This window comes from Carettochelys insculpta, chromosome 14, assembly GCF_033958435.1.
Source record: "Carettochelys insculpta isolate YL-2023 chromosome 14, ASM3395843v1, whole genome shotgun sequence".
Lineage (NCBI taxonomy): Eukaryota > Metazoa > Chordata > Testudines > Carettochelyidae > Carettochelys > Carettochelys insculpta.
The window spans coordinates 25804017-25818749 of record NC_134150.1 but is presented as its reverse complement, the minus strand read 5'-3'; the positions used below and the strand labels follow the sequence as shown (position 1 = coordinate 25818749).

General features: G+C 44.5%; 1 protein-coding gene across 2 annotated transcripts in view; it reads right to left on the bottom strand.

The window, feature by feature from the left end:
• The window catches only part of LSM14A (LSM14A mRNA processing body assembly factor), a 34899-nt gene extending 22450 nt beyond the window's left edge, over positions 1–12449 (bottom strand). For both annotated transcript variants that reach the window (XM_075008637.1, XM_075008638.1), the window contains exons 1-2: positions 12097–12449; positions 613–776 (exon numbers count right to left, since the gene is read on the bottom strand). In XM_075008637.1, coding sequence (XP_074864738.1) covers positions 613–776; positions 12097–12217 — 285 coding nt within the window. In that variant the 5' untranslated portion in view covers positions 12218–12449. The remainder of the gene's footprint in view (positions 1–612; positions 777–12096) is intronic.
• Between the last annotated feature and the right edge of the window lie 2284 nt (positions 12450–14733).

The following is a 14733-nucleotide window of genomic DNA, read 5'->3' as shown; positions in this document are numbered from 1 at the left end:
AGCAGTGAAAGTGTTACTAATGCTGCTAGACAATACTGACCTCCCATAGTCCAGCACCAGTGAGGTCCCAAGGATGCTGGACTAGAGAAGTTTAACCTGTACTTGCATTAATCTGCACAACAGATATTTGAACATGTAAGCCAAGATTGTTTAAATTGACTAACAATTTTTGGGTGCTGCTGTTTGTATGTGCACTTTGACACACGTTAAAGAGCCCACATTTCAAAAAGTACTGTGAACCAACTGCAAAAGTCAGATACATAATGAGTTACGTTACACTCTAAAAAATTACTATTTGCTTTTGAAAAATCTTTGCCAGAGCATCTAAAATGCTATTCTGTAAGAGATAACTTTCAGCTAGTTTCCAAAACATCATCAACTGCCACTATCAAGGAATGAAGTTTGGTTTCAAAAGAGTGTGTGTGGTTCACAACACAAAGTAATATGAATAGTTTAGTCTTCAACGGGATTTGGGAAGATAACTGGACAGCGTTAAATTATAAATTGTAAAAAAACAAATCATGGAAGGAATAGCGAGCGAGGGAGGCATCAGACACCAATAGGTGCTGAGCCCACGGCTGATGATAATGAACAAACAAATCTAAATCTTACCTGAACAATAGCAGGGTCCTGAGGCAGGGAACACTGTGGTTTTGGTGGCTCACAAACAGTAAGGTCTTTAATATCACTGCCACGGAATATAATATACTCAAAGACTTCATCGCGAGGTGGTATAGGCCGATCTGTTGGTCTATCTTCTGTACCAAAGGAACGTACTGTGGCAGGGAAAGGAGACAGAGAAATCAAGACAAGAGTTTAATATATGTTTCAGAGACCACAATTTTCTGAGGCTTTTTTTTTTTGCATCCATTCTGACAAGGTCAAAGGGAAAATTCATTCCACTGGGTTTCACCTCCCTATGTATCACATCCAAACAAAGAAAATATTATTAAATATCCAGCAGGAGGAATTGTCGTCTATGTACCAAAACTATCTTGTTTTAGTATATATTTTTTCAGCCAAATTTGCAGGGAACTGAAATATAAGTTCACAGTTACACAATCCCCAAAAGTTATTATTATTTGAAGAAATGATTAACACCTAAGCTCCCTCTGAGCTGCACATCTGCACAGCAAACTATCAAGTGACATGCACTTCAAGTGTCCCTCTGCCCACTGGTATACTGCCCATGTCCTCTGCCTTGGAACTGCTCCTTGCAGCCTCCTGCTCGTCATGGAGTGCAGAGGTAAATGTGGTTGCTGTTGTCAGGGCATCCCCAATCTCTACAGGGGCAGGAAATTAGAGGGGATGCAACAGGGCTCAGAGAGTGGGATAGAGGGTGCTTGCTGGTGGCCATGGGGTCTGCTTTGAGTGTCCATTTACTTAAGACAAAAATACAGCAGCAAATCACAGAACTGAAAAGAAATTACTGCTCAGTATTTTAGTAAGACTGCACCACTTGGACTGCATTCTGCTATCACCTAAAATTCTGTGCTTTAATTAAATCAACCCTTGAGCTTCTATCTTTTTCTATTATGAACAGTCTCATAACACAGTAAACTGATGTGTGAACACCTGACTGACAGTAACCTCCACAGATCTACTGTTGGCGGAGACAGGGCTCAGTCCTCTGAAGAATTTTTACAAAAAAGCCCCTTCAGTCAGGAATGCAGTCTCGAAGATGTGTTCTCTCAACCTGGATCCACGTTGCTTGGGAATGGATCAATGGCTTGACTTTTCTGTCGGTGTGCTACATGTCAGGTGTCAGACAAAATTCTATCCTTTGGTTGTATGGATACTTTAAATTTTAGTACAGTCTATAACTCAGGATGAGATAATTCTTCTCCCAGAACTCAAGGGAATGCTCTATATTCACACTTCTTTCTCAATATCATCCTCCTGCGCTCATGTATACACCTAGAGCTTAAAGAAAAAGCATCATATAGCCTTAGAGTTGGCAGTGCTGATTATGTGAAAGTTGACCCAGGGCAGCTGCAATCTGTTGGGTAGTTCTGCCAAACTGTCACCATATTTGAGATGTAGACATACATTTCTCTTTTAGTCTTTCAAACTCACCCCCCAGCATATACTTGCTTTATTACTGTTACTTCTTCATACTTCCTGCAATGCACATATAATCTTTTCAATATCATTCTTTCAAAGGGCTGTTATTTGAGGGCTTTTTTTTTTTTTTTTTAAACTAATGAATATATGGGGATGAGGCACATGTTCTAGGCATCTTCTAATCTTTATTTCTGTTTTTTGCTTAAATTTAATTCTTTGAGTAATGAGTTCAAAAATTACTGAATTGTCCTGGCTGAAGTAATTACCTTATGTTAACTTTCAAAACTATCTAGGTTTATTATTTTTACTTGTGGTGCTTATCAACATTACCTCAATAATTTGGTACACATAGAATTAATTTTGCACATGGATGTAAAAAATGTTGCCTCTATTTTTCAACAGTTGCCACCCTCCTGTCCTATGAGAAGTAGCTGAATTTTACCTTTTTTTTTTTTTTTTTAAATTAGGAGCACTCAGGTGTGCACAAAATGTGGCACGGATGATTTATTTAACCTTTTCCATTTGTTAAGCACTTTTCCCTCAGTACTTCAATGTCAGAAAATGCCCCAAAGTAGGGATCTCCTAAATATCCTTTATTGTGAAGGCCAATCAACAAATAATTTAGCTTCCACTTTAATTAACTTCCTAGCACCCCCACAGACCAGAGATTCTCAGCACACAATAGACTACAAAATTCTGAATAACCAATCTGAATGAACTCTGCACTGTATAGCACTGAGTTGGCTGGCTAAGAGTACAAGTCTTTTAAAAACTGACCTGGATTAATAATTGTATTGATGTCCAATTTTGCTTATGATTTTCCATCATTTTAATACAGTGAGCTGTAATCACTCACTTCAAACTGCTCTTGCTCCTTTGGGTATTCTGCTCCAAAAATTAAAAGTTCTGCCCTCAATATTAAATATCACACCAGTTTCAATTATTTTGTTAATTTATTTCCAAATCCCCATCAGCAAGTATGTCTGTAACAGTCAAAGAAAGATTCAGAATTTTTTTTGTCAAATTCCTTACTAGACATATATACACACACAACTTTGAATAATTGAAGTAAACTACAAAACGCAACTGTATTTCCCTCCTCCCCTCAGAAGCAGTGCTACGGCTTGGGGGAGTCGAACCTGAGAGTGAACTTTGAGGGTCACTGGGTATGGGTGCAGAATGTGTGTCAGGGAGGGAAGGATTGCCAAGGATCCTCCCATGCAAACTCTAGCCTCTTGCATTCAGACAGACCTATGTGCCTCACCCCATGTCTCTTTAACCCCAGACAATCCCTCCCACCTTCATGTGGCCCTTCATCACTTCCCTTTCCCGCCCCCCCCATGTTTCCCCGTTAGGGTGGTCAACTCTTCAGTATTCTCTGGGAGACTTAGAGGAAAACTGGAAGCCAAACCAGAAGATTTTAGGACATTAAATGTACAGGAGTGAAGTGGGTCTAAGAGAGACTTTCTGCCTGCCGTTGCTCTACTCCCAGAAGCAGCTGGTACATCCCCATTGCCCCAGTTTGTGCACGTGTCTCTGTGCAATGTTCTGGCACCAAACATTGATTTCCAGTAGCCAAATGCAGCGGCAGGAGGCAGTGCCTACAGGTGGGGACAATGCGTAATTTCCCCTCAAGGTAACAGGGAGTTGCCAGATTCTTCAGGGAGCAGGGTGAGCTGGGAGTCTGCCTTAGCCCTGCTGAGCTGCTGACTGGGAGCCTCCTGAGCTAAGCAGAGCCCCATCAGAGCCCATTCCCTTCACCTACTCCCACATGCCAATTCTCTGCCCCAGCTCTGAGCCCCATCTCACATCCAAACTCCATCCCAGAGTCTGCACCCATTCCTGAACACCATAAATCTCAACCACAGCCCAAAGCCTGTGCAAGTGGGTGAAGGCAAATCAACAAAGTGATCAAGTAACAGAGTGAGTGGGGCAGGGGCAGGGCCCCTCCCCACACTGTCTGCTTTGGCCCCACAAGAGGGCACAGCAAGGAAGGCAATCCTTCTCTTCCCTATTAGCATCTGTTCTGTACTAGTGTCACAGCAGCCTCTGATAGGCAAAATGTGTAACTGCAGCAATTTACCAAATGAAGTTATTTTCATGGGGGAATCATGCATGGCACATAAATTATTCATGCACACGTGTGCAGAATTTCACCAGAAATAAGTTTCAGGCTAGTTCCACCTCTGAGCTCAGCTAACTAGCTTTATATTTGGGATTACTCATGCTGGATAAGAAAAATTCCATAGCGCCTCTGAATAGTTTTTGATTTTGCCTTCTGTGGATTTAGACACAATATAAAAACATACCAAAAAAAGTATTACTATAAAAGCGTATTACCATTAAGCCTGCAACAGAAGAGTCATTGGCTGTGAGCTGTCAAACCCACTGAAATCTTATTTGCTTTTCCAAGAAGCTTCTCTGTAGAATCTCCTTGAGAAAAATCAATATTTTGATAAAGTTCTCCTCGCATTCAGTAAAAACATCAAGAAGTGGGAATTAAATGAGGCAAGACAATCTTTCTGTAAGTTTCAAATGTGATTGGAAAGCTGAGGAAAATTCTTTTCCCCACCAGCAGACCATCCATGAGGCTGACTGTGAAAGAACTAGGGTTTTTTACAACAAAGATAGCAGTAAGATTTATAAGTCCTATCTATAAAAGTTCTAAAAAGTTTAGAAATATCGAAGTTCACACATTCTGTGATCAGAATGTACGGATGAAAAAAGATCTTAGGTTCAATCATTTTTCATTTTATTTTATTATCAAATGACAAAGACCTACCTTTCATTGCAATTTACTGCAATATTCAATACCTTGGACATAATATTAGCTTCTTTTCAGACATGTAATTACTAGTATTATTTTGGAAGGCACTTCTCTCAAAGAGAAATGTCCCAACCATCTCTAAAAGATGATGCTGAATTAAACTTACTACTGCTTTCTTTAGATGTTCCATTATTTCTTCACATGTAGCATCTACAAGTGGACCTCCATGTTTATTTGTTGCTTGAGAAGCATAAAACATTTCAATCATTTAATTTGCCCACTAAGCATTGGTGGGCACAGAAATTAATTTTGTACAGATTTTGCACAGAAATTAATGTTCTGCACAGAATTTCCTCCTTTTCCACCTCTGAAATGGACAGAAGACCTCCTGTTCACTAGACCTGGAAGAGCCCAGTTCTCAAATACAAGGCACTGCTCGGAGGTAGTGGGCAGCAGGAGGAACTGGAGAGCCTCACCACTTTAAATTCCCAGCATATCTGAAGGAATGAGGTGGTATCCAGGAAGCTCCACACAAGCATCAGGTTGTTTCTCCCTCTGGATCCCTAAACTCTGGAGCTTATGGGGTGTGAGCTGCCCAATTTTGCAGACAGGGTAACAGGACTTCAAGGTTTTGTAACCAAAGTGTTGTGATAAACTACATTTGGTGATTAGGGCTATATTATTAATCGAGGCAGAGAGAAAAAGAAGGCGTGACGGACATACAAAAAAAGTCAAAACTGAGGTGACAGTCCAAGTACAAACTCAGGCTCTGCTCTATTTTCTTGCAAACCAAAGACTTCACTAAATCCTGTTCCTTGCATCATTAACTAGTCTCCAACACCACCACTCACATCTACATCAATGGATAACTATGTGAGGCATTTTTGGTGGAAGGACGAAACAGTAATTAAAAAAGAGCAAACAGACTGCTTTAAAAAAAAGACTTGGAATTGTTTTTCATAGCATATTTTATAGCCTAACTACACCATAGAAAACTCCAAACAATATTAGTTGTGCAGTCTCGGTTCGGTATTCAATTGCTTATTGATGCAAAGATGAGGAAACAGTGGTTTCAGATAAGAGTAACTATGATAGCGGTCAACAGCTGAAGAGAAGAGGACAGAGACAGAAGTATTCTGAGACTTTTATCTCTTACCCTGGACTGCAAATAATTACTCAATGTCTCTACCCCAAGTGTAAGTATGATCCCACCACCATGCAGCTACCAAGACCCAACAGATGGAAAGATGGCAGAAATATCCCCCCTCCCCCACACTCCAGTATAGCTCTACATTTCTTTGCTGTTAACTAAAGCATGGATATATAGTTTTAAAACTAATTCAAGCTTGATTATAAAGTACATGAAAAATATACATCTGTATTTTTTTTTTTTTTTTTTTAATATGAATGATCACAGGACCTGCTTATAAAATCTCCTTAAGTACTAAACACAAAAGAACAGCCATACTAGATCAGACCAATGGTCCCTCTAGGCCAGTATCCTGTCTTCCAACAGTGGCCAATCCCATGTGCTTCAGAGGAATTGAAGAGAACAGGCAAACATTAAGGCTGCTTCTACACATAACCCTTCTTCTAGAAGGGGCATGGTAATGAGCAGCCCAGAAGATGCTGATAAGGAGCAGATGTAAATTTCCCATGCCTCCTTAGCACATGGTCACTTGATTTAGAGTCCAGAACAAGCTCTTCCGGACTCCAAAATACATGTGTAAATGCACGGCCCATGGGGATCCTCTGGATGGAAACCCTCCTTCCTCAAAATTTTGACTGAAAGGGACTTTGAGAGGTTATTAACTCCAATCCCCTACACTCATGGCAGGACTAACTATCAAACAGACCTTTTTTGACAGGTATCTGTCTAATCTGCTCTTAAAAATCTCCACTAGAGATTGCACAACCGTCCTAGGAAACTTATTCCAGTGATTTCCCACCCTGAGAGTTAGGAAGTGTTTCCTGATGTCGAATCTAAACTTCCCTTGCTGCAATGTAAACCTATCGCTTCCAGTCCTATCCCCAGAAGGTTAAGAACCTTTTTTCACCCTCCTCTTTTAATTAGCTTTTAGGTACTAGAAAACATGTTTTTTTCTCGCCCCACCCCCAGTCTTCTATTTTCCAGATTAACACAAACCCAATTATTTCATTCTTGCCTTGTAAGTCATGTTTTTTAGACCTTTAATAAAGTTTGTTGCTTATCTTACCAACACTTCCACTGCTTACTGGGCTCTTGGACACTTAGAAGTAAATCAGAGCTAAACAGCAGCACAGAACACTGAGCCAGGACTAGTGGCCATAAACAAACTTTATGGAACCATAGGAAATATGGCCACACTCATGCTAAGTGGTCATCCAGCTAACTAAAATCATGACAGATTACAGATGTTGCTGGACAAGTGTTCTGGATTAAGAGAGGTTCAACCTGTATTATTTCACTAGCAGAGGGATTAGGCACTTAGGAGGTGGGGTGGGGTAGAGGAAGGGTTGTTGCCGTCTGCTGGCTAACTGCAGCATAGGAAGACACCTGTATGTGCAAGGAGCTATCAGGATTCTTAACAGGTAACTGAGCCTTACATTTTGATAGCTAAAGTATAAGGGTTCCACTTCTTTGACAGTATGTTTGAGTATGAAGAGAAGTTAGGACATTACCTAATAAATCTGTTAGCCTTTAAGATGCTGCAGGACTGTTTGTTATTTGTGAACCTACAGACTAAAACAGCTACCCAGTGAGAAAATAATGTGAAATATAGCCTTCACGACCAGTACAAAACACTGAGAAACTTAACCCAGTCCAACTTTCTCATGTAGATGAGACTCAATCTAGGTAAGAGCAACATAATGCTGGCAGGATAGGATGAAGGAACTAGAAGAAACATTTGCTTCAGACTGTCCATCTACCTTTGTGGCCACAACGTGCAATATGGTGGGTTCCATGCACACTCCCAGCTACTACCACACTATCAGGTGGCTGCTAAGCCAAGTCAAATCTCCACATCTGTGGAGACTAAAAGGTTTAACCCTTAACTTTCAGAGGATTGTAGCAAGGTCCTCATCCATCATCTGTCAATTCAAGATTATGCTACTCCAACACACTGGCCATGTCTACACTGGTACAAATCTTCAAAATATCCATACTAATGGCCATTTTGAAGACTACTAATGAGGCACTGAATTGAATCTTTAGCGCCACATTAGCATTCACATGCTTCTGGCTGCTGCACTTTGAAGGCACTGCTTTTGAACCTCCTGTGGCTTGGCACAGCTACACAGGGTTCCTTTTCAAAAGGACCCTGCACATTCTGAAATCCCCTTATTCCCCTCAGCTGAGAGGAATAAGGGGATTTCGAAATGTGCGGGGTCCGTTGGAAAAGGAACCCCGTGTAGCCGTGAGCGTTCAAAAGCAGCACCTCATTACTGATCTTCAAAATGGCCATTAGCATGGCCATTTCAAAGATTTGTACCAGCGTAGACACAGCCATTCTGAATAGGCTAGAATGAAATCAGTATTTCTATCCATGGGCATATTAATCTCAGGCTCTATGGCCTGTAAGGGCTCACATATATTTTGATGTATAATGACCTAACTGACCTGGGACCAACCCATCTAAGAAATTAATTTTCTCTCTGTCACAATTGTGGTCAGTGGAGTAAGGAAATTCCAACCTGAAATTCCCTTAGTGAGAGAGAAGACTAGTTGAGATCAGAGCCTTTTGAATTTGATTCCTACCTTGATATATAAATGACATACCTGCTAACTCTAACAGTAATAAGTGTGTGCCGCAAAGACCAATTTTTCTCTCTCATATATAAGGAGACAGAGATGGACAGCAGTGTTGTGGACCTCTTGTGAGGATTCTGTGGAGAAATTATTTGGTTCAACTTCTACTTTTCCATTTCAGGATAACTGATGGGTTTATTTCTAAAAGATAACAATGGGTGACAAGAACATTGCATGGGCATGCTATAAGTGCACATTAAAATAAATCCAACCAAGTAAGGAACCTCGGAAGCAAAGTACAATTCAACATAATTAGGGCTGAATGTGGACTATGATGAATATGTATATCCTACCATGTGTGCTCTCAAAAAGCCATGAGTCTGGCCAGCACTGATCACTCATTGAATAAACCGTCCCACTCAGAGTAGTAAATATGGACTGTAGGCTCTCTAGGACAGAACCTGTCTCTGATATAAGAGTCCTTATATCAGTCCAGTGCAGTACAAGTAACTTATGTATATTTATCTTCTACACACATCAATCTTTGCTATTAATGTTAACGAACACATGAATTCAGACACTGACGTTAAAATGATGGCTTCCCTTTATGTGCAAAAATTGTTTACATGTTTTACACTGTGAACTACAACATTTTGTAGTAACTTTGGTCCAGATTCTGCACACTTTTATACACATGCCTGAAGCTAAACAGAGAGACAGAGACAGAGACAGAGACCTGAGCATTTATACATGGTACAGATTTTCAGCTCTGTGGAGCCCAAAAGCTTCTTTCACCACCAGAAAATGGTTCAATAAAAGGCATTACCTGACCCACCTTGGCCTTTCTTTATAGAACTAAATGATCCACAATCAGATTCACCTTTTAATAAAACACACAGACAATTTCAACATTGGCAGGGGTGCACAATGGGACCTGAAGTTTCTAAAGGGAGGTGCAGTGTGATCTGCCTCCACCCTTCTTCCCCCCAGTGCGGCCATGTCACTTCCAGGAGTCTAGCTACATGCAAAGCCAGACACTCTGCCCCATAAATCAAGCCTCTTCCTCCTTCACGATAAGAAGAGACCTGGGGGGAGTATGGGAAAGAAACAAGCGAGATAGGAGAGAAAAACAAACCAAATACTCCTGGGCCAAGGGCTGGAGGAGGGGCATGCTGCTCTCTCTTCTCTCCATGGCTGTGTTTATAAATCCAGAGTCAAGGTGCTGTTTTCTTCAAATCCCCCCCACACCCCACTCTTCTCCCAACCCTTTGCAAAGAACCAAACTGCTCCTGCAGGCAGCCTACTTCTCCCCTGCCACTGGAGTTGGGGAGGGAATGGGGCAGAAAGAGTGGTAGCAGGCAGCCACCTCCAAAGCTTTCCAGCAGCCTAGCTTGCACCAAACAGCTTAGCCTGCAACAGTGGCGTTCCTGGGTTCTTAAAGGGACTGAACTGCCAGAGACTGAACTGCAAAGCAGCAATGGGGATCCATTCACAGGTCTTCCCAGCATAGCCATTTCCCCTTTCAGTACCATGGCCCCAGCTTCCTTTTCTTTTATCTTTAAGGTTTCCCCCACCCCCAACTCAATTTGTTTCTACAGAGCAGGAGCCAATTCTAAGCACTGCAAACAGTGGAGCAAGTCCTGGTGAACTGCACTGTTCTCTGGGCTGTTCCCAAGTCTGAAATGAGACATGGCATGTGGTAAATCTGGAAGCCAAGTCTGCTTAAAAGATCTGGAGGACATAATTATAATTTCACTGGGTCCCCAAACCCAGGGGTGCTAGAACAATTTTTATAGTGGGAGTGCTGAGATCTTTTGAAATGAACTGGAAACCCTGTATATAATGGAAAATCTTTCAAGCTAGGGGGTGTGGCAGCACCCCCTCAGCCCTGCACCCTTAGTTTCAGTGTCTGTGCCAAACCCTGGGATTTTACTCTTTATCCTGGCACTGAGCCAACTGCCTTCAACTGTATGTCCCCTGTGAAAAAGGCCATAAACCAGCAGTGATCAAAACCTAGAATTTCAACATGTCCAAAATGCTGCATCAACACACGTTAATTACAAAGGGGAATATACATAATTAAAGGCCTGACTGGCATGCATTAGCTTTAGTTTAGTATTGCCACCTCTCCTGATTTTTACTGCACCTCATGGTATTTGGTGTTTTTCTTAGAGGCCCAGCTCCTGGAGTCAAGTGATTTCAAGAGAATCTCATGTACTCCCTCACACCCCCCAGGTACATTTCTAGACCTCATAGCTGCAGAGAAATTGAGTGAATTGAGTGCATGCTAAAAGTTGGGAAGCCAGAGAACCATTAATAAAGAAAAGAAAAGAGAAAGAAAGAACTGATTAGCTTCAGGACAGTAGCCATGTTAATCTGTATGTGCAAAAACAATGAGGAGTCCCATGGCACTTTAAAGCAGAGGCACTCAAAGTGTGGGGGATGTAAAATTTCACAAAGAGGCACAATGTGATCAGCCTCCTCCCCTAACTGCCATGGAAGAAGGAGCATGGTGGGTCACTTCTGTGACATTGCCTCTTGGTTCTGGACAGGCTGGGGGGCCCAGCTAGCTGCAAGAATAAATAGTGGTGCTCCATGTAAAGTATGCTCACCCTGGCCTGCAGGATCTCCTTCTTCCCCTCACCCAGTCAGCACTGCCAGGAAGCTGTGTGTCAAAGATATCCAGAATCCCCTAGCCCAGGACACTAAGCCATCGGTCCCTCTAAGATTCAACTAATGCCCTTGTAGAATATTTAGTACTGATGTACAGAATTCCCTTACACATATTGTTGTTACCACCCTCCCCGTCTTCTCTGAGCACTTATCTGCAGACAAATACTATTTATTAATAGTACACACATCCTCTCAATAGCCAATTTCCTCTGCCTTCTCCATAACTCAAGGCTAATGATACATAAATACACCTGTTAATGCTAAGCATGTCCCATAATGGACCAGTCCCACAACACTAGATGCTTGATCTCTGTAGACACTCTGTATTCCATTTCCCCAGTGCGTTTCTCACCAAAGACCAGTATCTTGTCACTAGCCTGTATTACAGAAGTTGTCCATGCAGTCCCTGCCATGGCGCCTCACCCATTCCCAAATCCGCCATGAAGTTCTTCGTCCCACTTGGCCACACAGCGCATCCCCGTTTCTCTGCATCCCCCAATGCCTCAGTCCTGGCCAACCCTACAAGCAGTTGTGCCAGCAGTGACCAAGAGCTCTTTCAATCTGATCCCCGACTGCCCCCAGCTCCAATCTCCACAGCCGCCCCTTCGCCACCGGGGGCGCTGCACCGACATGGAACCAGAATACAGCGGCAGTCCTCCCCCTCCCCGCCGGCCAGTGCCACCGCGGAGCCTCGGTCCCTTCATGGCGTGAAGCGGGCCGCAACTCCGCGCTCCTCCCGCTCACTGGCCAGCGCCACGGTGCAGCTTGGAATGGCTCGTCTCCTCCGAATCCGTGGCGGACCAGGACTCCCGAAACCGCGGCCATCCTCTCGCCACCCACCCTCCCCGCTCGGGTCCCTTACCCTTGGCCAACGCCACGGTAGAGTTCTCCGTGTCGATGGTGTACAGGATCCCTTCATACCGGATCTCGGCCTTGGAGATGAGGCTGATCTTGCTGCCGATATAGGGCGTCCCCCCGCTCATGGCGCCGGCTCCACGGACGGGGACCCCCTTGCCGAGCGCGCCTGAGGCCGGACTCGGGCGGCTGAGCAGATCTCCTCACAGTCCGAGCGAGCACTCCGCTCCTCTAGCCTTAAACGCGGCGCGTGTGAGCCCCTCAGCGTCCACTCCCCCCACGCAGGCCCCTCAGTACAACCCCCGTCGAAGCCACTCCGAAGCTGCCAACATGGCCGCCGCCTTCATCTTCCCTCAGACCCAGAGCCGCCCCCTCTCCCAGGCCGCGAGATGGATGCCGGGATCAGACGCGATCTCGCGATAGCCGAGACCTCACAAAGTGGAGGGGGCACGTGAGAGGGAAAAGCTGCAGGTGCTGGCGGGGGGAGAGACGTAAGTGGGCTAAAGAGGAGGGGGTTTGTTATGAGCTGTTTGAAAGTGCTGTGCTCATAAGTGCAAGTGACTGTAGCTCCACTGTCTTATCCAGCGAGGGCCCGCGCTGCCTGCTGCTGCCTTTGACTGGCCTTGAATGACATCATTTGCCATTTCATTTCACTTGCATCACGCCTGAGCCTGTTTTGTCTGGTTCGCTGGAGGCAGTGTCGCACTTTGGCTTTCAGCCACGGGGGAAAACCCAGCAAGTGAAATATTTTGGTTTTGCTGCGAGATAAGCCATCTGCTGTGAAATGCCATTCTCAAGCATTTTAAGTAACTCATTTAGGCTACAGGCTGGCGCTTGAGATCCGTGGGTCTCATTTAGTGTTCCCTCTAGGGGTGTTAATGGTTAACCAGTTACAGTTAACCAGTAGGACTGGAGCAGAGCCACCACTGGCACAGGCAGGGAGTTGCGCTGGTGCTGTGGGACTGCCACAGGTAGGGGGTACTCCATTGCAGCTGGGGCAACCCCCATCTGAGATGACCTGGGAGGGAGGAGCAGCTGGGGACACCACTCCAGGTCAGCTGGAGCATCCCTGCCCATGGTATGGCTGGGGCTGCTGTGGACAGGAACTGCTTTGGCCCAGAAGGTGCACACCCACCTAGGATACTGAGAGCCATCGGTGGCTGAAAAGGTCTCATGAACAAGGTGAACTTCAGGCAGCCGTGTCTTCCTCATATGATGCCCCTTTACAAGGTCAGAGTGGTGTAAAGGCAAGAGTTCTTATTGTAACCTTAGACTTTTTCCTCTTTTGAAGTCTGTTGGACTGGTGGAAAGGCAGAATATATCTGGTGAGCCCTACAATGGGATGTTTTAAGTTTATAAATAATAAAATGCAGCTTATTTTCTAGGTATTTTAATTCAATTCATTTGAGGGTAAGGCTGGGTAAGAATTTTTTACTAACAGTAGTAGTGAGCTCCAGCTGTTAGCTCAAGTTGTCAGCTCACTGATGGGGAGCCCAGCTGAGCACACCATCTATAACATGGGGAGCAGGATGGGTAGGGAGTGCGTGTTGTGCTTTGCAACAGTGGGGCCTATTTCTCCTCCTCCGGGCTGTCCCCACTGACTGCTTAGACACCTTTGAGGTGCAGGGGTGCTCTCTAGGGTTCTCTGCTGAGTAGTGTTCTCTGGTGACCTACACCCATATCCTATTTTCTCTTCTGTTGTTCCCTGAACTCAATTGGTCACTGGGTCCAGTAGCTCCTGCCAGTAGGCTGGGGGAGGTGCCTTAACATAAGCCACTTCTCAGGTAGCCAGATAATCCTGGGAGCCCATCCAGTACAGGGGTTCTTAGTTACACATGGAGCTCTCTGCCAAGAGCTTGCCTGTCCCTGTTTCTTCCCACCCTGCCCCCATCTTGCTAGGTGAGCCAGGAGCTTGGTCTCCAGCAGGTTAACTGGTGAGTTGAGAACCTAGCCAGCAGTTGGTTTTACATCTGGAGCCCTTCACTGACCCCAGGGATTGATAGCCCAAGCTGTGAGCAGGGCTAGTGGTTAACGGCAAGGAGCCTACTAGCCTTTCTTGTCAAGTTCACTGCTGCTCCAGTGGATGTGTGAACTTGACAAGAATGGGTGAACAGCTAACTTAAGTAAAGTAAAACAAATCGACAGGGCCAGACGAATACCCAGAGACCAGCTACTCCAAGATCGGCCCAAAAAAGCCAAGAACAGAACACCACTTGTCATCACCTACAGCCCCCAACTCAGACCACTGCAATGAATTATTAAAGACCTACAACCTGTCCTTAATCAGGATGCTACACTCCAGAAGGCCCTGGGTGACATGCCTGTTCTCTCCTACAGACAGCCTCCCAACACCATGAGGATCCTCACTAACAGCCACAGTCTATACCCCAGGAACACCAGTCCTGGAACCTTTCCCTGCAACGAAGCCTGCTGCCAGCTTTGTCCGCATACCTTCTCTGGAAATACCATCACTGGACCTAACCAGGTTACTCACAGAATCACGGGCACTTTCTCATGCTCCTCTACTAACATCATATATGCCATCATGTGCCAACAATGCCCAGATGCTTTGTATATTGGACAGACTTCTAACTCCCTTAGACAAAGGGTCAACGGGCACAAAACAGACATCAAAACACTCCAG